Source organism: Barbus barbus (genome assembly GCF_936440315.1).
Source record: "Barbus barbus genome assembly, chromosome: 39".
Lineage (NCBI taxonomy): Eukaryota > Metazoa > Chordata > Actinopteri > Cypriniformes > Cyprinidae > Barbus > Barbus barbus.
The window spans coordinates 23,557,410-23,583,677 of record NC_136717.1 but is presented as its reverse complement, the minus strand read 5'-3'; the positions used below and the strand labels follow the sequence as shown (position 1 = coordinate 23,583,677).

At 39.1% G+C, this 26,268-nt stretch overlaps 1 protein-coding gene across 1 annotated transcript; it reads left to right on the top strand.

Annotated features, from left to right (window-relative positions):
• Positions 1–350: 350 nt before the first annotated feature.
• Positions 351–26,010, top strand: LOC306859046 (scavenger receptor cysteine-rich domain-containing protein DMBT1; the record flags this gene model as incomplete). The annotated part of the gene is made up of 10 exons (XM_079399854.1): positions 351–666; positions 1,158–1,466; positions 9,258–9,443; positions 9,510–9,560; positions 9,641–9,817; positions 10,415–10,717; positions 11,693–11,941; positions 25,136–25,459; positions 25,661–25,848; positions 26,005–26,010. 10 exons carry the CDS (start codon positions 351–353, stop codon positions 26,008–26,010), a joined length of 2,109 nt encoding a protein of 702 aa, XP_079255980.1.
• Positions 26,011–26,268: the final 258 nt, after the last annotated feature.

The following is a 26,268-nucleotide window of genomic DNA, read 5'->3' as shown; positions in this document are numbered from 1 at the left end:
AATTTTTAAATCACAATCTCAATTTCATTTATCATTGAGCGCTAGTAGTTGCTGAATTTTGGTAGTTATTTTTCAGTTTTTGCTGCTTATTGATAACATTTGTTTCTTTTCAGTAACTATGCTGTACTTTTTGAGCTTCATTCTGCTTCTAGGTGAGAAACAGACATATGATGACAATGTATTGTTTACAAACAAATTCTAGTTTTACTATCCTTGTGGATATTTGGGGTTTACCTGGACCACAAATTCCACCTTTTAATAATTAACACAAATGGTGCATGTGACTCCCCTCAACTTTTTGTGTTTTTCAAACAGACAGTGTAGAAAATGCACTCGAAAGTAATAAAGAGATGAGTGATGTTTTGGTGAGGTTGGTGGACGGTACTGATGCTTGTTCTGGAAGGGTCGAAATTTACAAGGACAGCGAATGGGGCACCATTTGTGATGAAGGGCTGGACGATGTCGAAGGCAACTTGGTCTGCTATGAGGTAGGCTGCGGTCCTCTCATATCCATACAGCCTAGTGCTTTCTTCGGGGAGGGTTCGGGATCGTTACTGACCGATGACCTAAACTGTTCTGGGAACGAGACCTCGGTGCTCAACTGCGATTGGGGGAACCAAACCGACGTGTGTGACCACACAAAAGATGCTGGAGTCATCTGTGACTGTAGGTTACAAAATCATACATTTTCCCAACACTCTTAAAAATAAAGATACCAAAAGGGGGGTTTATAGCACGTTGGGTTCCACGAAGAACCTTTTAGTGAACAGTTTGAGTGAATTTGTTTTTAATAATCTAAAGAATCTTTTTTAAAGATTCTGTGTTAAAGGTTCTTTATGAAACCATTAATGCTAACACTCTTAAAAACAAAGGTTCCATAAAAGTTTGATGCCATAGAAGAAGTGTTTTTAAGTTCCCAAAGAACTATCCTTAACAATAATTTAAAAAGTTACATTTTCATAATGTGAAGACAATCTCAAAAATCAAAAGACTTTTCCACTATAAAGAATCTTTTGTGCAAAGCGAAAGGTCCATGGATGTTAAAGGTTCTTTGTGGAACTAGAATTCAATAAAAAGCCTTTATTTTATTTATTTTTTACAGTGAAAAGGAATGTTTATTCTTAAGAGTGAAAGAACTTATGGATCTTTTTATTTAGCCACCCTTAGGTTACAAGGAGGCAACGGCATGTGTTCAGGGAGAGTGGAGATTTTCCACAACAGACAGTGGGGAACAGTCTGCGACACCACCTGGGATATTTTGGACTCAGTGGTGGTGTGTAAAGAACGTGGCTGTGGAAGCCCAGTAGCTTCATACTACAATGCTTATTTCGGGAAGGGAGCAGGTCCAGTATGGATGGATGGCGTCAGCTGCACTGGTCGTGAGAGTTTGCTGAAAGATTGTGTGTTTAGCGGTTGGGGAGTGACCACTTGCACACATGCGGATGATGCTGGAGTCACTTGCTCAGGTAAGTACGATCACTTGAACCCGAAATAAAAGCAAAGAAATACACTGGGTAAGTTTACATGCACTAATTTAATAGTCCATCTGCCATCAGTGCTTCAACGGTAATGTTATGAAGCTATGAGAATATTTTTTGTACACAAAGAAAAAAAAAATTACTTTATTCAGCGTAGCGCCATTTTGGAGAGTATCCACTGGACGCAAACTGCATATGCTGCACCACAAGGATACACTGAGAAAAACGATTTTGTGGTGAAGTAAATACTACATAAAAACAAATGTAATTAAATAATTTAGATCAGGCAATAATTAAACAAATAAAGTAAATTCTATATTATTACTAGGGCTGGGTATCGTTCAAAAATTTCCGATATTGATACCGATACCGATACCTTGAGTTCGATACCGGTTCCTGAACGATACTTTTTTTTGATACCAATTTTATGAAATCAGTTTTAACAAGATTACATTATCTCAAAAAAACTTTTTTCAGCTTGTTGACATTTATACAGACTCAAAGCCTCATCTCCTCAGCCACTGCACAAAGGAACAAAATATATCCAACACAATAAATGAGTGCAAATAATTTTAAGAAAGTTCAAATAGTTTTCAGTTTACACATCTGTTAGGCTACATTTACACTAGTGCATGTTCGTTTTAAAACAGCTCAGACAAAATCATAATTTCTATTCATTTATTCTAGGTTGTTAAAGACTTAAATTTCAAGAAATTGAAAATCTTTATCCACCCCATAAGTGGGTGTTTTATTTTCTTGTTATTAAATTAGGGTGTACTATGTCTAATTATTTGAATGCATAAAAACAACTTTAATTTATTCTATAAATAGCCTTATGAAATGTTTTATTTTTCCTCAGAAATTCTGAGTTCTGTATCTGGTTTTCAAATGAAGGCATACAAAATTAATTTAATTTATCTTTAAATTATTGAAAATCAAAGTTTATTTATTTATTTTTGGCAAACAAATGGTGTTTACTATTAAAATTAAAACGTGGAATAAATGTTGTGTGATCATTACTAAAAAAAAAAAAAGTTAATCATTTTAATAGTAGCCTATAGTAGCAGTATGTACTGTCTGCTGAACAACAGTAATATATTTCGGCTGCAGTGTCTTCCAACCAAATTTTTATTTTGACGGGTTGCCGTACACTGAAAAAAATTATACTTTTTTTTTTAAGGTAAGTGGTTGCAATCAGTCTATTTTAGCTACATTTAAATAATCAAATTTAGTTGACTAACTTTCAGCAAAATTTGTTTATTTAAATGTTGCTAAAATAAACTGATTGCAACCACTTACCTTAAAAAAAAAAAAGAGTAAATTCAATGTTTGAAAATTTATTGAAAATTTATTGAAATTCAATGAGTTAAATTCAATGTAAATTCAATTCAATGTTTTTCAGTGCAAATACCTTTACAGTTGTGTGTGTAGATGATATGACACTAGTTTTACTCAAATCAAATGGTAAAATGCTCATGAAGTGACTCTCAGAGCAGTTCTGGAGATGTTGTTCACACCTAGTACTGCTGGTTTATTGGCTCACTGACATTAATGAGATTAACTCCTTAAGGCTAGTTCACACTACAGGATTTTAAGACCAATTTGCAAGTTAACGAGCTCGCCGACAGGTCGGGCTGTAATCGGGGGGAAATCTGCGGGTGATCGGCGCTCCGCGATCTTTATGTGTGAACTACACAACGACGCATCAAAGACGCTCACTGACGCGTCGCCTACACCTTGACGACGCCAAACAAATATCTAGCATGCCAAATATCTGGACCGATCGGCCGACTCGACATCACGTGGTGTCAGGTGATGTGACGAGCTACAGCAGAGAGCAAGGCATTGGTTGAGGTCACCGGAAGAAAAACAACAGCAACAACTTCGCTGAAAGAAAAGGCTTATATTTTTGCACATAAGCTTCTTTCACAGGCTTTTGGCTGCTATATTTTTTATTAACCACCAATAGTTACTGTTGCATGACCGACAAACACTCACACTACAGTCCTGTTCTCACGCAGTGAAAAACACATCGCAGAGCAGAGAGGAAACACACACCGACAGAGCAGGTTACTGCTGATATGAAACAAGGTCTCAGGACTCTCAGCTTTTAAATCGAGTCATTTTTAAAGAAATTCAAACAATAAATACCTTTTTGTGGCTCTTCAATGTGTCGTGACAGATCCCTGTATTGCCTCAGTTCAAACACGTGAATCGATCATCTTTTCATATTTACTTAATGCACGAAATGAACATGAATAAACACCAGAAGGTGTTTAATTTCAACCGCGGAACACACAACTTTAAGTCCACCGAAGTTAATCTCCACCTGTCTGATTTGTGGTTAAGGTTAGAAGAGATACAGCTGCGGCTACTGGGCATGCGCATTTACATATTTCCCGAGCCCACAATATAACGTGAAACCTATGAAAATGGTTTTAAAAACCACAGCGCCATAGTTTCATCACTTTGCGAGTGTCGCAGTGACCCTAATTATTATTCAATTTAAGCTTGTTGAAATTAAAGTTTGAATTTATAAGTATATTTTACTTTAAATTGTTTGTTATGTTTACAAGGAATCTTTAAGTTATGATCCCGTTTTTCCCATTATGCACTGGGGCATGAATAATTAAAAAAGGAAAAAGTTTTCGAGTTGTATTTACACTAGTTTATGGTTGCTTTTGTTGTTAGGTTTAGTAATTTACTGTTTTGTAACACATTCCGCCGGTTTCACAAACAAGGTTTAAGCCTGATCCCAGACTAAAATGTAAGTTTGAGCTGTTTCAACTGAAAGAAACTTGCACTGACTGATCTTAAAACATGTTAGTGCCTTTATTTTGTCTCAAGATGTACACCAGTAATGTTTTTTCTAAGGCACGTTTGTAAAAATGACTTAAATGTCCTAATTGAACAATGGCCTAATCCTGGCTCATTTTCTCAAAAAGGACCCATTCATACTCAAATATTATTCACTGATTGTTACTGTCATTGTGTATAGTGTACCAGGTATTGAGGTCTCTGTGTTCATTTGGGCAATAAATATATTGAGTGGACATGTTTTAAAAGGATAACAAGCTGTCTACTTACTTACATGTTTGTAAGTGAACCACATGCTTTAATAGCATGTTTTTCTCCCAATGCTACATTGTTTAAGTAAGTTTTATAAAGTGTGACTGAGTGAAAAGTAGCAGAAGTAAGCAGATGAATAGCTGAAGAACTAAAATAAGTTAAAAGGTTATTTTGGTTCAACTCAATTAATTACATTTTTAATATAAAACCACGAAACCACCGTGGGAAGTTAGAAAACATAGCGTCCCGGCTAAATGTTAATGCCCAATTGCCAAAATTTTGATAGTAAGTGGCACAAAAATGCAAACAAAGTCAACAGTCAGTCATTTTTTATCTACTTACACACAAATATGTCTATAACTCCAAAACAAAAAGAGACATATTTTCACAAAATTTGACACACATATGTATGGGCACACTCTAAGGACACGCAAAAAATGTGGTGGGATTGTGCCTTTTGGTGGCGCTATAATTGAACAAAACATGAAATTGCCATTGACTATAATGGGGTATTATGATTAAAAATGCTATATTTTACGAATGCATTGGTGTACCATTACGAAACTTTATATGTACCATGGAGACATGACCTAAAAGTACTCAAAAAGTTTTGAAACAGTGCCACCTTGTGGTCAAAAGGTACAATGAACTTTTGAATAAATGCTTATATCTTTCTGTGAATTTTGCCTATTGTAATGAGACTGGTATTAATAGATTCCTTGGGTCATGCTGAGAACAGTGATACCAATGATGCCATAGTCAGCCAAACTTCCTCTCTGCTCTTTTAATTTTCATTAAATACCGACTTTTTCGAACTCCTCCTAGGCCGTTGATCCGATTTTCACCATAATCGAATCATATCATCTTCAGACCATGCTGACAAAAAGTTATGGATTTCATGTTGATAGACAAAATGATTTTCACATACCACAACAACAAATTTGAGGCATGATGCCAAAATGACACTTGAGGCCATATCTCTGCAATGCTTTGGCATATTGACACCAAACTTTGTGTGCCATTGTGACCTCACACAGAACACACCACATCGATTTGATAACGGTGCCACCTGTTGGTCAAAAGTTAAAGTCATTCAATCCAATTACTGCTAATCTTAAAATGGCTTCAATTACTAATTTCTGCAGTTGTTCTGATGCTCCGTACTATGCTTAGCTCCTAATTTTGCCGCTGATGTGCTTGGCCCCGTCATTGCTGCTTGCAGCTATATTTTTAAGTCAAATTGTTCCAAGTTGAGTTTACTTAAAATATATATGCACTATATTTGCATCATACTTTTTAAGTAAATCTAACACACATCAGTTTTACCATTTTAAGCTGTTTTCATTCAAAACAAACGTAGAAGACATATCCGTGAGGTGCTCAGCTGCAATTGGGGGAACCACACCGACGTGTGTGACCACACAAAAGATGCTGGAGTCATCTGTGACTGTAGGTTACATTCATATTAGTAACAAAATCATACATTTTCGCTTGAGGTCCTCAAGCATGAGACGGAAATGTTATGCCCCCTTACTGTATTGTGATGCGCGATGACTCAAAAACAATAAAACCCATTATAAATTAGGTATTTGTTGCATCCAGTGTATGGGAAGCCAAACAACCCAAAAGTGGGACAAAACAGCGAACTAATAACATGAACTAATTTCACCAGCGCAGCGCTGATCAGTTAACAATCATTTTTTGCTTATTATCTTTTATATTAGCCTACTACATTAACAGTATACTTTGAAGCATGTATAGGTCATATTTAGTAGCCACATGTTCAAAGCAGAAACTTCCATTGTCCTCTTGGAATTAAAATGTTTTATGGTTTCATTCATCAAAGCATATTTTAAATAAATTTTACATTTAAGGATATTTGTGTAACTGTAGCATATGATTAGGCTATACTGAAAAAAGTGTAATATTTACTGATACCTTTCTGCCAGGACATTAATTAATTCCATTAATTTTAACCTTATGGAAATATATAAATTAACAATGGTTTTACTATAGTAAAAGTGCAGTAACCATGGATGTATTTTGACGGATAGATTGTCATTTGTTTAACCACAGTTGTACTACAAATATGGTTAAATGGTTAGGGTAATAAAATCGTGGTTAATTTTCATGTGTTTTTTGATAACCCTAAAACACAATGCAGTGCAAAATTCTAAATACATCATACTGAATTTACATACACCAGAGAACGTTACACGTACCAGAGAACAAATTCATTGTTTGAGATGCTCGAAATACTGGAAGAAAACCATAAATACTGAATATGGGTGGGGGTTATTATGAATGTATTTCTGAGGAGAACTGTCTTCAGAAAAGTTTTGATGGCATTTTCTTTTCCTCTTACCTCTGTAAAATACATACAGTATTAAATGAGTGTTTATAAGAGTGTGCAGCAGTGGAAACGCTATACTGCTATTGCTGTTCTATAAGCTACACCTGCTGTCATAAAGTGAATTTGTCTTTTCATTAGAATCAGAAAGAGCTTTATTGTCAAGTGTGTTTACACACACACACACACACAAGGAATTTGTCGTGGTGTCAGGAGCTTCAGTACAGAAAGTACAGACATAGTGCAAACATACATATAATTAAGGTAATAAAACACTAATAATAAAGAGTAATAATAAAATATTTATTCAGCTCGTCTGATGTTTTAGTTTTGTGCAGTTGCTTCATGTTGCAGATATTTTTGCTTGTTTGCTTAAGGTTAGTTTGACCAGTAACAGAGCAAAATAAACAATTAATAAATGAAAATAAATAAATAGGCAACGAGAATGGGAATCGGCCCATTTTAATGTAAAAAAATCGCCAATTGGAGTTAGTTACGAAAAATCCTGATCAGTGCATCCTTTGTGCATAGATCTGTCGAACAAGTGGGTTACATAATATTTTAAAATTAAGATAGATAAAAAAATGTACTTGAAAAGAAAACAGGATGACTTTGAAGTTGTGTTAGGATGAGCTGAGCAAGTCTGCACATGTAATTCCTGGTCTGAGAGTGACTTCCTGCTTAAACAGGAAGTAATGGATACCAATTTTTTTTTTTTTTAGAAATGTATGTATGTGAATGGAGAATGTATGTGTGTGAAAGCAGAAATGTATGTGTGTGTAAGGAGAATGTATGAGTGTGAAAAACAGTAAAAATGTATGTATGTGAAAGGAGAATGTATGAGTGTGAGAGAATAGAAATGTATGTATGAGAATGGAGAATGTATATGTGTGAAACCAGAAATATATGTATGCATATGTAAGGAGAATGTATCTGTGTGAGAGTAGAAATGTATCTGTGTGAGAGTAGAAATATATGTATGTATATGTAAGGAGAATGTATATGTGTGAGAGTAGAAATGTATCTGTGTGAAAGGAGAATGTGTGTGAGAGCACCAGAATGAATTATGGCTTGTACGGCCCCTCATATACATACATACATACATACATATGAATATATTGAATAGTCAGTAGCAGAACTTACAGGTTGTGAGTCAGAAACAGAAACAGCCTTTGTGCAAGCCAGCATTGTAGGCGAACGTTACTCTTCCAGGTTCCAGGTGAAATGCGCTGCACGGCACACACTCTAATATTTAGGTTGAACTGTTCTGGAACAGTGTTGTAAATACAACTTAACCACTGATTTCTAGTTGTGTCCTCTTTTGGAAGCCCAAACATAGTACTTTCACTTTCACAACAAAACACAACATCTCCAGGACATGGCACCAGCGACAGCAACAATACTACAGCGAGAATAATAGTTTGCCCTCTTTCTTTGCCTATACATTTGGGCGGTGTTTTGCAAATCTCCCCACACCGTGACGTAGACATGTGGGGGCATGTTTAAATGAGCCGTTTTAGGGGCGGGTGGTGGCAGAGTCTTAACCTTTATATAGAATATGTCTTTGGTTTTGAGACTTTAGTCTTTGCGACTTCAGGGATCTTATCTATGCACAAACAGCTTGTAATACTCCAAAGAGAAAGGAAGACTTGAAATCGCATAATATGACCCCTTTAAACCAAGTATAAAAAATAAACTATAGTAATCTAATAAACTCTAGTAATCTTTAAATCAGTGCACACACTTTTTGTAATTTCAACATTTACTCTACTTTAACTGTCCGCAACAAAGCATGCTATAATGTCACTAGAGTTATTGCAAGTATAATTGGCATTTTTACCTTGATGACATACCTAAAGCTATCTTTTTTTTAAAAGCTAATTTTTAGCCTCCTCCACTGACCAATCCATAAGACAAAAATAAACATACACACATTTGTGAGAATTAAAATGCACGTAAAAGTATTTTAAAAAGTCAAAACATATGCATCATGGCTTGTGTGCAAAATATATTTGAATCTCATAGAGGTAATGACATTGAAGCATTTACATGCTTTTTTCATACTAATCAGTTTATTTCATCTCTATACCACCCCTTTCAATTAACATTAAATTGAACTGAAGGCTTTTCCAGTCAATTGATGGCTCAATAGCTCAAAATTAGTTTTTATCAAGCTCAGCTGAACCAATTGAGGTGTTTACGCAAAGGATTTTCAATCTGATCAGTGGCTCAATTGGACTAAAACATGTTAATACCTCAACTGATCCAACTGAGCTCAATCAGAATGATGTTTTGGATCTGTAAGTTTCAGAAGTTACTGCATGTGTGTTTTTACAAACATCCTCCTTTCTCTTCTTTAGAGTTTATGCTTGTAGATGGACCAAACACTTGCTCTGGGAGGGTGGAGGTCCTCTATGAACATTTTGGGTGGGGAACTGTTTCAGACGTCGGTTGGAATTTGTTGGGTGGCGATGTGATCTGCAAACAGATGGGTTGTGGAAGTGCACTGAGTGTCAATGGTGAATCTGCTTTTGGGAAGGGTTCAGGTACAGCATGGATGTATAATACAGCATGCACAGGAACTGAAGTCTCCCTGAAAAGTTGTCTTTCAGGCAATGAGAAAAAGAGTTCACACAACAATGACGCAGGAGTGGTCTGCAGAGGTAAGTGTGAGCGACACTATGCAAACTATGATGATTGTGTCAAATGAAATGTGAATTTATCTGAATTCTTCTCCTTTCAGAGGTGAAACTGGTAAACACCCAAAGCATATGTCATGGCACGGTTCAGATTCGTTATACTGGAGAATGGGGGACAATATGTCACTACAGTTGGGATCTACCGGATGGTATTGTGCTGTGCCGAGAACTCGGCTGTGGTCCTTTTCTTAGGACATACCCCTCAGCTGCTTTTGGGAACGGTACAGGAAATATATTGATGGATAATGTTCAGTGTAAGGGGAGTGAGTCCTCACTGAAGGAGTGCAGTCACTCTACATCTGTAAACAGTCTCTGTACACATTTGCAGGATGCAGGAGTCGCCTGCGGAGGTAAATTCAAACTGTCTGAATTGGACAAATGTACAGTACTTATATATACAAATATGATGCACATGCTTGCAAACATAGTTTTGTAGCAAGAAAAGATTGAGCATGTTGAAAACTGTCTTTTTTCGGAGCTAGTTGTCACACATTTTACTGTGTTTACACATTTTCTGCGACAACATGCCCCTATAGTGTTCTACAATGGAAATTTTAATTCTTGATCAAATTTAGTCATAATAAAATATCTAACAAAAATATCAAACATAAATCATCTAATGCAAGGTGCTTTGGCTACAAATTGAAACTAAACACATGTGACAACCTGCTCTGACCTAAAATATATGTATACAGTAAATGGAACACACACACACAAACACAAACATAGTATATATATATATATATATATATATATATATATCTACAGTCATTCTTACATGCATGTCATCTGAGATGTGTTGTCACTTACTCTCTTAGAAGTGAGATTGGTAGATGGAGACAGCATTTGTTCTGGAAGGGTGGAGGTTCTTAAAAACAACCAGTGGGGAACTGTTTGTGGAGACGGTTGGGATATGACTGATGCTGTAGTTGTCTGTAGAGAGCTGGGCTGTGGAAGTCCGGTAGAGGTAAACAAAGGTGCTTACGGAAGCGGCATTGGACCTATATGGCTGGATGATGTAAAATGTACAGGCACTGAGGCAACACTAAAGCAATGCCGCTCAAACGGATGGGGAGTGCATGACCATAAACACACAAGCGATGCAGGTGTCGTGTGCCGAGGTGAGCTTCCTGACAGCATTTTCTTACTTTTTTGTTTTTACACACATTTTTTACATATATGTTTCCTATAGGGGGTGGGGGGCGTATTGCTGTATCAAATTGTGACTTTACTAATAAAAAGTGTGATTTATTTATTTTATATATTTATATTTATTAATATTTATTTATGGCTGTGCAATTTGACCAATTATATATCAATTTATTTCACAATTACAATTTTGTGATTATATATGAATATGACTATAGTAATAATAATAATAATAATATGAAAATAAGAAATATTATATTTTAAACAGGGTTATTGTTGTCAACTAAAACAAAACCTTAAAATAACTTTCATCACTTCAATTTGAAATTAACTTTAACTGAAATAAAATAAAATAGAAATAAACTTTTTCATTTAACGTAGTTGAACATAAAATGATTAAAAATGACAAATAACATACTAAACTGAAACAAAATTAATAAAAACTATGCTGATATAAAACAAAATCAAAAAGTAATAAAAATTACAAAAACACATAAAAAAACCACTAAAACCTGAGATTAAATTAAAACAGAAAATATAAAAATTAATTATTATACAAATATAAATGTAATAAAAATCAATTAACTAATTATATTATATATTATATTATTATAATATTATTATTAAGTCAGTGACACTATAATCAGAAAATAATAATAATAACAAATGTGAAAACACTGAATCAGCTTGTGAACACTTGTGTGTAAATGAACATGGTGCTGCACTTTATTTTAAAACACATAGCACATAAGTTTATTTTTAAATCACAGCCTTTGTGATTTGATAATTGCTCCAAGCCATTATGCAATTTCAGTTTTATTTCAATGAATCATGCAGCCCTTCTGGGTTTTATTACCATTACAATCAATCATTAAATTCCATTACAAATACATTGGATAATATTAATGTATAGAGATGGATCAGGAACTCTTTTGACTTCTTTCTAGAGGTACGGTTGGTGAACAAAAACAACAAGTGTCAGGGCACAGTCCAGGTGTATCATGATGGCCAATGGGGAACAGTGTGCCACAACAGCTGGGATATCGCAGATGGTTTAGTGCTCTGTAGAGAGCTGGGCTGTGGTGGGAATGCACAGTCCATGGCAAGTGCCTATTTTGGGCCCAGTGATGGGCCGATATGGATGGATTCACTCAGATGCAAAGGTGACGAGTCAAACCTGAGGAAATGCCAGTTTGGTGGGTGGGGAAACCATCAATGCATTCATGCATATGATGCAGGAATCATCTGTAGAGGTGCGTCCATGTCCAAAACCCATACAGTACCTCAGTCTGAACTACTAGATATAAAGTCTGAATCATGAGCTGCTCGCGTGTAAATGAACACAGTGGTGTGCTTCACTTTGAGACACCTTTGCGATCTGATGAATGCAATTCTGAGTTTCTATCTCTCGCTGTTCTGAGAAAAAAAAAATCAGAACGGTGGGATAAATGAAATTAAGTAAATAAAGTTAAATAAATAACGATAAATAAAGTTGCATTTTATTGTATGGTGGAAACAAAATAAATTGTGAGATATAAACAGAAGATTTTGAGACAAACGTATGAATTATGAAATAAGAAATTAAGAAATTCAGAAATGAGCTTTTTTCTTTTCTTTCCATAGTTCTCTTCCATAGTTCTCTGCATTTGCAAAAAATAACCAGAAAAATGTGGTTCAGCTATCTTAATTTAAATCAGTACATCAGATTCCTCTTCAGGAACTCGAGCTGCGTCAACGACGCTTTGGGGAACGCCAATAGCGTAACCGGCTCTGAATACCAATCAAATCTGTCCAGAAATGGGAAGGGATGTCACGGGCGAGGTGACGTAATGACCAGCTGGTACAAAAGCACGTGCGGTGAAACCGGCATCAGCTTTTTGTCATTCAGCGAAGCGCTCTGTGACTGGTGAGTCCTATTTACCGTTGTCTGTCTGTTTGTAAAACATGTCAAAGCGAAGTGGGGAGAGGAGTGAGGCGCAATACGGGCTGTGTGTTCCTCCGTGCAAAACGCTGTTTGTGTGCGGAGGATACACACAGTCTGTGTGTGCTTTGCTTGGGAGCGAGGCATGCGGAGGCAGCCCTCGAGGGGGCTGATTGTCCGCACTGCGAGGGTTTTCCTCTGCGTGTGCTTCGCTCCCGAAAGGCTCTTTTCTCCGGAGAGGGCTCTTTCACTAGCGTTCCCCGCGGCACTGACCCGCTTCCGCTAAGGCGGAGCGGAGACGGCGTTCGTGGGGTTCGCAACGGGATCTGGCAGAGGGATCGGAGACGAGCGAGCTCTTTCTCCATCCGCACCTGCCGGATCCCGCGACCGCTCCCCGAGTCCGGAAGCACGCGTGGCGGTTTCTTCCCCTCGGGCAGCAGCATCGGCGCTTCTCGCGTCTTCCTCCGAGGAGGTTGACATGGGAGGCGTCGAGCATGTTGCACCCACTCTGTCGTCCCATATGAGGAGCCTGTGGAGTGTTTTGTCGAACCGCAGAGAGGGTTATACTGCGTTCTCTGCGGTTTCAGACTCACCTCCACATCTGAGCCTGCCCCTTTTTTTCCCCGACCTCCACACTGAGGTGTCGAGGTTGTAGGGAAAATATTTCGGCCCGCCTCTTCGTCCCCTCATTCTGTTATTTCGGTAGTGTCATGGGGACGAGTGAGCGCGGTTACAGAGCGATGCCGCGGGTGGAACAGACGCTTGCGAGCTATCTGTCCCCTGACGCTGCGTCGTCTCTGAAGGCAAAGGGTACGCGTCAGCAGGTCGGTCTGGCTTATGTTTGCACATCATGGTGGCATGCCAGGCTGACCTGCTCAAGGAGTTGGATGAGGGCGGGGGATTAATGCGGAGCACATCTGTGTGCTCCGCAAAACCGTTGATTTGTCTCTCCGCGCCGCCAGGGAGACCGTCAAGGGCAGCCCTGGTGGCGGCGGAGAGGCATCTTTGGTGGACCCTGTCGGATTTATGGTAAGCAATCGTGACAGGGCCTTCCTTCTGGACGCCCCACTTTGCCGCCTGGCCTTTTTTGGTTCAGGAGGCAGGTGGCGGAGTTCCAGCGGTTTCTCCCTCGCCGCTCTCTAGCTCATGGGGCTGCTGGGCGAGAGCAGCCCCTGCCGCGTGCTGGCTCCTCGTATAGGCAAGCGTGCCCCCGCAGGAGCGGATTGGGGCGGTAAGAAGGGTGCGCGGTCAAAGACCTCCCAGCCAAGCAGGCGAAGACGTCTTCGGCCAAGAAGCCCTGATGTGAGTGGGATCAGGGCTTATGAGGGTAGCCCCCGCTGCGGTAGAGCGACGATCGCACGGCGATCGTCACTCCCCCCAGCGCCCTCAGGAGATCGTTCTGCCAACCCTGCCACCTATGGTGCTTCAGGGCGCAGCGGTCTCCAGCGAGCGCATATCTCAGTCTCTTCCGCCCGGTATCGTAGCGGAGCTGAGATGCTCGCCACCCCTTCGGGGGTCTCTGGAGCAGCTAGTTCGGCCGTTCCCTGCCGGGGTTCCGCTTCAGGGCACCGAACTAGCCGCTCCGGGTTACACCAGAGGCCAGTCTCGAGAGACTGGTTCCCTTAGTAGACTATTTTGCAGCGTGGATACTACTGCCAAATGTGTCTCGATGGGTCCTGCGCACTGTAGAGAGAGGCTACAGAATCCAGTTTGATTCTCGTCCGCCTCAATTCAATGGGGTGAATTCCACGTTGTGGGCCCCGAGCAGGCTCTGGTAATGGAACAAGAGGTAGATACTCTTAAGGAAAGATACCATCGAGGTGGGTCTTCCTTCCGAAGAGAGTCCGGGTACTACAGCCGGTACTTCATAGTTCCAAGGAGGATGGAGGTTTGCGTCCCTTTTTTAGATCTGCATCAATTGAACCGCTCAGTCTGCAAGACTGAAGTTCAAGATGCTCAGGTAAGTACTCAGATCAAGTCCGAGGACTGGTCTGATAGCAGGTAAGTATCTCAGATCAAGTCCGAGGACTGGTTTGACACGTAGATCTAAAAGACGCATACTTCCATGTCTCCGTCCTTCCCACTCACAGGAAGTTCCTGAGGTTTGCTTTTGGGGGCAAAAGCTTACCAATATCGGGTACTTCCCTTCGGCCTAGCACTCTCACCCCACACTTTTACGAGTGTGTGGGCGCCACGTTAGCTACGGGGCGCCCGCATACTCAATTACATCGGCCTTTGGTTGATTCTTGCTCTATCAGAGCGGAGGGCGGCTCAACATTGAGGTGTTGTTCTCGCTCACTTAAAAGTGTTGGGGTTAAGACTGAACCCCAAGGAAAGTGTGCGTTCTCCATTACAGAGAACCACTTATCTGGGGGTGGTGGGGATTTGACCACGGTGCAGGCACGTATGTCTCCTGCTCGGATCGAGTCAATCCTCACGAAAGTCAGGAGGGTGAAAGAAGGCCAGTCACTCACTGTCAAGCGGTTTAGATACTGCTGGGTCTGGTGGCAGCTGCGTCCAACGGGATACCTTTTGGCCTGCTGTACATGAGACCCCTACAGTGGTGACTCAAGACCAAGGGGTTCTCCCCGAGGGGAAACCCGCTTCGCATGATCAAGGTCACGCGGCGGTGCCTACGTGCCTTGGACATGTGGAGACAACCTTGGTTCTTGTCCCAGGGCCTGGTGTTGGAAGCTCCTTGTCGCCGCGTATGCTAGCGACGGACGCATCCCTCACCGGTTGGGGAGCGGTCATGAGTGGCCACCCTGCCCACGGTCGGTGGAGGGGTCATCATCTCGCCTGGCACATCAACAGGCTCGAGATGCTGGCCGTATTTCAGTACTTCTCCTAGACCTAAGAGGTTGCCATGTGTTAGTTCGCAAGCGACAACACATCGGTGGTCTCTTATAGCAACCACCAAGGAGGTCTGCGGTTCGCGCCCCCTGTACAGGCTGGCACACCAGATCCTTGTGTGGGCTATGAGGCCTAGCTCTCCTGGTTGGTCGAGCTGGCATTGCTCCCCTCAACTTTGAGGGTCACCTTTGAGCATGCCGCTCCCTTCTGAGTGTCTTGAGCTCCCTCTCATGCAGAGAGTTAAGTGCTCCGCTCTCCAGAGATCTGCCTTGGTAGAGCTAGCATTGCTCCCCTCAACTTAGAGGGTCACCTTGAGCATGCCGCTCCCTTCTGAGCATCTGAGTTAGTACCTCATGGGGAGCCGACACCCTGTCGAGGCAGGGGCTGTTATCCGGGAATGCTTCACACCGAGGTGGGGAAGCAGATCTAGAGAGTGTTTGGCCAGGCCCAGGTGGACCTCTTCGCTACTCGGGCAGCGCAATGTCCCCTCTGGTACTCTCTACGTCATCCAGCTCCGAGGGGCTGGATGCTGTGGTACAGACGTGGCCGAGGCTTCGTCTTTATGCCTTTCCCCCGATTGCTCTGCTCCCCGGAGTTCTGAAGAGAGTGCGCCGGGACGGACACCGGCAGCTATTGGTAGCCCCGTTCTGGCCGGGCCGAGTATGGTTCTCGGACCTGATTTTCCTCCTTGACGGCTCTCCCTGGGAGATTCCAGTCAGGAGGGATCTCCTCTCACAGGCAGGAGGCACCCTTGTGCACCCCTGCCTGGAGTTATAGAAGCTGTGGGTGTGGCCCCTGAGGGGGCACAGCTGATAGCCTCTGGTCTCTCAACCGAGGTTGTTGAGACCATTCTCCAATCCAGAGCTCCCTCTACGAGGAAACTGTATGCCCTGAAGTGGAGACTCTTCACTTCATGGTGCGGAGATCGCCAGCTCGACCCAGTTAACTGCCCAGTAGGTACAGTGCTGGAGTTCCTGCAGGCTCGACTCTCCGCAGGGTTAGCCCACTCCACCTTGAAGGTCTATGTGGCGGCAATTTCTGCTTACCACACCCCTCTTGCTGGATTGACAGTGGGCGCACAACCCCTAGTTACATGTTTCCTCCGTGGTGCACTGAGGCTTAGTCCTCCTCCCTTTCGGGAGCCTGACCAGGTGCGAGCACGTCCACAGAGCTGCCATGTGGAGAAGGACGGACCAGTTGCTAGTGTGCTACGGTCCTTCTAAGAGGGGTCTGCCTGCTTCCAAGCAGACCCTCAGTCGGTGGATTGTGGATGCCATTCACATGGCTTATGAGTCTTCTGACCTCCCCTCGCCGATGGGAGTCAGGGCTCATTCCACTAGGAGTGTGGCGGCCTCCAAGGCCTTTCTCGCAGTTGTTCCTATTCAGGACATCTGCAACGCTGCGGGTTGGTCCACGCCTCTGACCTTAGTCAGATCCTTGGCCTGGACATGTGAGCCACTCCAGTCTCTTCCGTTCTCTTGCCCTAGCTGTGCGCCTCTTTTGGACACACAGGGCAGGGGTGCGGAAGTCTGGAGCCGTTGGTATCTCGTTCCCCAAAGCGTCGTTGACGCAGCTCGAGTTCCTGAAGAGGAACGTCTTAGGTTACTTGTGTAACCCTAGTTCCTCGAGGGAACGAGACGCTGCGTCACGGAGCCACACTTCCGGCATCCCTGCCAGCGCTTGCTTCATTCTATAAGCTGATGCCGGTTTCACCGCACGTGCTTTTGTACCAGCTGGTCATTACGTCACCTCGCCCGTGACATCCCTTCCCATTTCTGGACAGATTTGATTGGTATTCAGAGCCGGTTACGCTATTGGCGTTCCCCAAAGCGTCGTTGACGCAGCGTCTCGTTCCCTCGAGGAACTAGGGTTACACAAGTAACCTAAGACGTTTTATCACCATGTCGAGATTCGCTATAAATAATATCTCTCATTTACAGAAATAAAAAATGTGCTCAGGATTGAGGTCAACGCTGACTCTGACGCAAACCCCAATGATCCTTCACACATGACCAAAATTGTGGACAAAGTAACAAATATTTCTAATTCAATTACATTTTTATTCTAATGTCTGTTCTTGTCATTGAGTTTCTGTGGTCTTGTTCATCTGAATTGCACAGATCAAGCAAGAGCTAAAAAAGAATGGAAATTTCTCTGTCAGTTGGAGAACTCAGATAAATGGGCAAGTGTTTCAGGAAAAGAAATTATTTGACCCCTGACAGGTTTGTAAACTTTTTCTGACTAGGCTTATTTTAAAGATGGAACATGAATATAGAATTTCAGACCTTCATTAAAATTGTTGCAGGTCTGTTATTTCAAAAGGAGCCGTACAAGAAGAGACCTTTCATGACAAATTCAACAGAACAACTGCTCTTGCATAATCATACTAAAGATGAAGAGATTCTTGAAGTGTTTGTATACTAAAAAGATTGAATATATTTCACTGCTTATGAAATAAAGCTTACTATGAAGAACGTTTGTTTAGGCTGCAGCAGGTCAGCTTCAGTGAAGGTTTGTAACCCTTTCGAGTGCATACTTCTGCGTCACTGTCATTGTTTTATTACTTCAGTTGGCTGTATGTGAAAGGAAAATAAAAATGTAAAACTAATTTTCTTTACATGTTATATGTTTATTTGCTTTCTGATTTTATATATTTCATACATTTATACACCAACCTCCTAAAATAAGTGAGATAATTATCTTAACTGTGTATTTATATGGTGTTACATAAACAATGCATTTCATTACATAAACAAACAAACAAATGTTTCCAGATTAAAGCAGATTAATAACTTTTTTTTTATATACTTGTAAATAAATGAATAAAACAAATGAATGAATGAATACAAATATACATAAACAAAATTCTGTCAGGAAGCCTAGCATGGATGAGAGCAGGGAGAGAAGCGATAACCCCCCAGGGTAAACTGAGCAGAACCAACAAAAGTATTGCAGATTTGTTAAAGTTCAGTAATTTAATGTACACATTTTGAATTTGTCTGATTCAAAAGAGAATCAGAAGGCTGGATCCTGACTGACAGAGGAGGAGCTGGGGATGGAGGAGGGTAATTATCTATTGAGCAACGCGAAAACTGCTGATAATACTGACGACCTTATATATAGATGCTTAGATAGTTGTCATATTCCTATAGGTAGATGGGGATCAGCTGAGAGTCAGCTGACGCGAGCTTGACTAACATGACCTGCCAGAACTAACGCTACGCTCAATTTCTAAGTTATTCTACTTTGTTCTTCTTCCTGACTTTGCACCAGTACATAGGCTACACGTTTATTTTCCATATTAAGCCTACAGCTTTCAGTAGCCTATTGTAGAGCAAAGCAAAAGAAAGATTAGCATTATGCCATTATTTGATGGTGTGCAATAGGTGCTTGTACACCAGAAACCCCACCACTTGCACATGCACAGCTCATAGTTAGTAGCGGTTAAACATATTATAAACATTAATATATGCCATTTACAGTAAATATTAAAGGGGATGCAAAATTCACTTTTACATGTTGTTTGAAAATAAATGTGTGTTGGCAGTGTGTGTACACATTAGGGGTTGAACCACGTCGGATTTTTTAAAGTCGACATTGACGTCGATGTCGACTACTCGCTGATGATGTCATTAATGAACAAATAAGACCGAACAGCTAATTTTTATCAGGTCTTTTGTTTTTGAGTTATTATATTTCTCACAGATTTCTGCTCGTTTTAAATCAGATACAGATAAAGTAGAGATTACATTTATATGAGCGCATTAGTGAGAGAGCGATTGCGTGTGTGAATTAATTCTACCTGGCAGCGTCTCTCTAGTGAAGCTGTGGGTTTTAGTTACTAAGAAATATATGCTGAACTTTTCAGTTTGTAAGATATATTATTGCAAAATCATAGAACAGTGTTGACAATACAGTTCCATGCGCCGCTACTGAATGATTCTGCGCGTGATGTACGAGCTACTGTCTGTAGCCTATAGGTGATTCTATAATTGGAGATACATTTGGCATTTCAGAAAGTTAAGAAAAAAACTTTTCACTAACAGATTTTTTTTTCAGTATTTTATTGAAAACATTTTTAATTTTAATAATTCAGTGTTTGCCAAACACAAGTTACTTCCTTTTTTTTTACTTTTAATGACAAGACAGATGTCTTTATGATCAACTCTATTACGGACAAATTAGCCAATGTATAGAAATTGTATAAAATGTATAAAAAAAAGTGTGATCAATAAAACGTTCTGTTTTCCTTTTGATATTGTGGTAACAGATTATTCACTTTATAAAATAAGACATTTTTAGATTAAAATATTTTCTTAAAAGAGCACATAGACTTTTCAGTGCTTCAGATTTTATTAGTGAGGGAATGTGACATCATTTCCTGTTTCTTACATAGTTGTGGGAGATAATTCCACTAATTTAAAGGCAAAGTATGGTATGGCAAGTTGACGCAAGATTTACGGACACACATTTTTTTTTTTTTTTAATAATGTAGCAGAATTAGGTTAATGACTCTTTAGGGCTTTTATAAATAAAATGAATGAAATATTACCAAAAGAAAAGTACAATAAAATATTTTCATTACACAATGACACATAATGGAAAAAATGCACTGACTAATTCGGACAACAAGAAATCATGATTTTCAACTATTTAAGACACTTTTTGCAAAGAATATTATATTTTTATGGACTGTAACATCTTGTAATTCATAACACAGTATTAAAATAATTTAAAATAGGCCTATAACCACTTGAAAAAAATAACAAAATAATGACTTCGGACACCAAATGTACCTGCAATTATAGAATCACTCCGATGTATGTGGCATTACAATGCAGCAGTGCATTAGATTAAAATGGCGATTAATTTACATGTACAATAAGCTGTTTAAAAATGCATTCTCCCATTCAATTTCAAGCATTCCTGATGGTATAATCACATGTCTTGTGTAGCGGAGTATGCATTTATTTGTCATTTTAACTGTTTGGAAACGGAGCATATATGTGGACTTCAAAGATTAAAGTGTCATGGCAGAGCATTAAAGTTGACTATACACATCCACGCTTAAATAAAAATCCACCCAGGATTTTTATAATTGTTATAATTGTGGCCCAATGGTTAGAGAGCCGGACTTGTAATCCAAAGGTTGCGGGTTCGAGTCTCGGGCCGGCAGGAATTGTAGGTGGGGGGAGTGAATGTCCAGCGCTCTCTCCACCCTCAATACCACGACTGAGGTGCCCTTGAGCAAGGCACCGAACCCCCAACTGCTCCCCGGGCGCCGCAGCATAAATGGCTGCCCACTGCTCCGGGTGTGTGTTCACGGTGTGTGTGTGTTCACTGCTGTGTGTGTGCACGATGGATGGGTTAAATGCAGAGCACGAATTCCGAGTATGGGTCACCATACTTGGCTGAATGTCACTTCACTATTTGGCTGAATGTCACTTCACTATTCACTATAAAATTTAACATAATCTTACCTTTTCCAGAAGTTTATTTTTTATATCTGGGTCACTGACATTGACTCCAGTCTTGGCCTTCACCTCAATCCTCACCACAGCTTGTCTCACAGTTTCTGTAAAGTGAAACATTGTCAAAGAAGAATTATTTGTCATAATGGCATCTTATAATTTCCATCTATGTGTTGAGCCTTTGCACATCCATTCTTGACCCTACATGAGAAATATTCACCAAATTTCAAGAAGAAATAAATAGTTTAACAAGTATTTCTAGCAGTTTGAAAATCGAGAGTGGGTCAAACTGACCTCAACACAACAGGAGGTTTAAGCTGTACTTGATTTGAGAGGCTTCATTGACAATAGAAAGTTCATCCAATGAAATTTGAAATATTGAAATTTGAAAAATTCTGCAAGCTGAACTACATCTTGAAAGCAGTGGTAACACTTTATAAGATCCCATTAGTTAATGTTAGTTATGAGCAATACATTTTTATAGCATTTATTTATATAATTACACTCTTAAAAATAAATTTTCCAAAAGGTGGAGTTTTGATGCCATAGATAGTTTTTTTTGATTCTCCAGAGAACCTATAAGTGCACATTTCTTAAAAGAACCATTTTAATAAACTAAAGAACTTTTTTCTGCTATAAAGAACCTTTTGTAGAATGTAAAGGTTCCATAAATGTTAAAAGTTATTTATGGAACCATCAATGCCAATAAAGAACCTTTATTTTAAAGAGAAAAGTGTTCATTGCTAGTTCATGTTAGCTGAGGATCATTAATTGACAGATAATTGACAATGTTTCATTATAACATTTGAACATTAACTTCTGTTGGAAAAGATTAATGGAATTTAAGATTTAAATGAAAAACAACTTCATATGGTTTGCAATGGCAATGGCATGGGTAAATAATGAATAATAACATAATTTACATTTTTCTCTAAACTCTATAAAGAAACATGTAAAATGCATCCAAGATTTTTTTTTTTTTTTTTTCTACTCACTGTTACAGGTGACTCCAGCATCTTTTAAATGTTCACAGCTCTGTATTCCCCATTTTGTTGATGTACAGTTCACCAGTGAAGCCTCACTCCCAGTACACTGTGCATCATCTATCCATACTGGTCCTAAACCTGGTCCAAAATAAGCAGCACTCTTTGCCTCAGTCACTTTCCCACAATCCACTTCTTTACATACAACTGCAGTGTCTTTTAGATCCCAGCCATCATCACACACTGTTCCCCACTGACTGTCATGAAGAACCTCAACTCTTCCAGAACAAAAGTCGATACCATTCATTAACCTCAGAAAAGCTTCGACTGGAGGTCCATTTCTAAAATGTATAAGATTTAAATAATTTAAAATCTTTCAAGAGCAGTTTCTGCACATTTTGGCACAAAATGTCTTAACATTTAATTTTGCAACCAGAAACCCTATTTTACCCTATAAAGTAACTACAAATTACGTAATTCATAATAAAAAAAAAAAAAAAAAAAAAAAAAAAAAGAGTATGAGAGGGGTAAACAAACAAAATCAACAACACCACAAATAATAACAATTATTGTCCGTATCTAATAAAATACTGTGTCTAATAAAAGCATACAGTGCAAAATGCAGTACCTAATAAAATCTGCAAACTAAAGGCAATGATTTCTTATTAAATTTCTTTAACCTGTAAATATGTCAGTCTCTTCAGAAGCGTCTTTGTCTCTGTGATGGCGTGAGATCAAGTTAAGGAGGATTCCAGATAATTTTATTTAGATGTAGAATCATTTGACGTCTTGGCTCCTCCCTTACAAGACAACAATTAAAGTCAAATAAATCTCTTACTATTAAGCAGTCCATCTTTCAGAATGCAAACCCATTAAATGCTCAGAAAGTGCTTGATTAAATTGACGGACACGAAACCAAGAATAAATTTCATTTCAATTTCATAAATTTCAAACATCATTGGGTGTTTGAACAACATTTAACGTGTTTTCATGACATGATTCGATTTCAATACAAATTCACTCAAATGTGAACTATGGGAATGGGAAGTTAGTGGGAACCATACTCATATACCTGTGAAGAGGACATCTGTCAGTATTCAAATATCAAAATATATTGATGGCATGACTTTGAGTGAGCAAGTTTCATGACACTTCATTTACAAATTTGCAAAGACATGTAAACTACATGGAAACAAAATGTCAACATTCACGAACGTGAGAACTCTAGATTTGTTTATGTTTACATGGATACAATGGCAAACCCATCACATGTGCACGAGACAATGTACAGAATTTTTCCATAGCCAAAATGTGAAGAAACTGTTTTACATTTCATAGTTAAACTTATGTCTAAGATGCAATAAAAACAGTTCCTTCACATTTTGGGTTTGTAATATATATTAGGTTAATAACACATTCACACAACAAGTCAAAAAGCTCAGGGCCCGTATTCTTAAAAGATTCTAAGAATCCTCTCAGAGAGCTCATAATTTAGCTTAAAATCACTAGAGTCTGAGCTTAAAAGTGATTCAGGACCATTCTGAGAGCAACTCTGAGCGAGGAAAAGACAAAAACTTATCTTAGTGAGGAGGTGGGGATGACCCCGTTGCTAGCTATGACAGTCTTATGAAGACTGTGATTGGTTGGTTGTCGTATTAATTAAAATAGGTATTAATTTTTCCTATTTTACTGTACTCTCTCTGTCTCACACACACACACACACACACACACACACACACACACACACACACACACACGCATGTTGGTTTTTGTGGTTTATGGGGACTCTCCATAGGCGTAATGGTTTTTATACTGAACAAGCTGTGTGTGCTATTGCCCTACACCAACCCTACACCTAAACTTAGCCCTCACAGGAGACTTTGTGCATTTTTAGATAAAAAAAAAAAAACACCATTTAGTATGTTTTTTAAGCCTTTTGAATTACGGGGACATAGGCAGTGTCCTCATAAACCACCTTCATATTGTAATACCTCTGTCATACCCATGTCATTATACAAACTTGTGTCCTCATAAACCACATAAACATGCACACACACCTGCTGCATAGTTGCATTTTTCCAGTTGCTAAATATGTTAATGTAGTGATTACTTCCATTTGTGGTGCTATGGCATTTCTACGAAGTGTCGGAGATGTTAGCATGTCTCTAATAAGATCGGTCACAAACATGATCCCTGCACAATCTAATGTGTAGCGTCTCTATTAACACATTTCTTATGATATTCCAGATATGTATGATCAAATATTCATGAGGAGATAAGCTTGTTTGTCAGTAACTTCCAGTAAGTTCATTTTATATCCCTGTAAGCAAATTACATTCTGCAGAATTTCTCTTAAGAGAATTAGAATGGGAGGTTTGCATATTGTTCAGGTTGAAATAGTAATTTTTAATATGTGCAGCACAGTAGAAGCCAGCAAAACATTTTTGAATCAGCAGATGTTTTGTTTATCAAATGTGGATTTCAGTGTTATTTATGTGGCAGATAAAAATGAACACGCATGTGTAAATTCACATTTATATGAATGAGTTTTGATGGTGTTCAGGCTGAATAGTAGCTTTGGTCAAGAATGAACAAGAGGAAAACAATCCACACGTCCACTGTTTAAACAGACTAGGTCAATCCTATAAGAAGAAGTTACAGAGACCATAGCCAGGTATTACCTTCCAAATATTAACTTATACATATAATGAGTGTTTTCTTATGCATTTAGCATAAGTATTGTTCAAGTGAGATTGGGGGTATGTTTCAAATATTATTTATTTAAAACGGCATCAAACATAAAATTATGTTAAAATCTTCAAACTACTTTTTAAACTACTTCAAACTTTCTGGTGATACATTCTCAAGTGGGCATAAAATTTGTCTTGGAAAACTTTTTAACTTATTTTTAATAATATTAACTTTTGTAGTATTATTGAAAATGCTTAAATTCTATTTTTTTAATGCTTTCATTCATGGAGTATTTCACATCTAATATAATGATGAAATGAAATATATTTGCAGCCAATATGATGTGGTCCATGGAAATCTATTTGCTTCTGGGTAAGGAGACCGACACACTGACACAAATCTGTCATTGTACCAATAATATCTTTTGAATTAAGCTCATATAGAAAATTAATGTGCATCTAACATGTTTAGGCTCCATAACTGTCACTAGTGGAATCAGATTGGTCAATGGAGACTCTTGCTCTGGAAGAGTGGAGGTTCTTTATAATGAAACATGGGGAACAGTGTGTGATGATGGCTGGGATCTAACAGACGCTGCAGTGGTGTGTAGAGAGATTGGCTGTGGGAATGTGATCGAGGCAAAAAGTGAAGCTTATTTTGGACAAGGATCAGGGAAAATATGGATGGACAATGTAAACTGTGATGGAACTGAGTCCTCACTGAAGAACTGCAGGACAAATGTATGGGGAACACATGACTGTGGACATCATGAAGATGCTGGAGTCATCTGCAACTGTGAGTCAAAACATCCATAGAACTGAAGTACTGTTTTAACATTGCACATTTTCTTTTTATGGAATTTGCTAAATAGAAGAAATTATACATTTAAAAAAAGATTTGAATGGTATGCCTTTTTATCAAATGAAGAGATCATAAGGTGCATAAATATATTTAAGACAAAAACTTGTGTTTTTATATTATTTGTATTGATAACAGCTATCAGGTTGGTGAATGGCACTAACTCTTGTTCTGGAAGAGTGGAGGTTCTTTATAATGAAACATGGGGAACAGTGTGTGATGATGGCTGGGATCTAACAGACGCTGCAGTGGTGTGTAGAGAGATTGGCTGTGGGAATGTGATTGAGGCAAAAAGTGAAGCTTATTTTGGACAAGGATCAGGACCAGTATGGATGGATGATGTAAATTGCGCTGACATGGAGTCCTCACTGATGAACTGTAGGACAAGTGGAATAAATGACTGTAGACATTTTGAAGATGCTGGAGTCATCTGCAGCTGTGAGTCAATTGACAAATTTAATATTCTACATTTTTTTTTTCAGGAATGACTCCAGAGAGTTATACAGAAGAAATATTAAGAAAATCTTTCAAATGCCATATATATATATATATGTATATAGATATATATATATCTATCATTGGCCCTTTTCAATTACAAGATATAATAAGGTATATGGAGATAATATTGGAGATAAACATACAACAACAACAACTTGTGTCTTTCTGTTATTTGTGTGGATAATAGCTGTCAGGTTGGTGAATGGCAATGACGTTTGTTCTGGACGAGTGGAGGTTCTTTATAATGA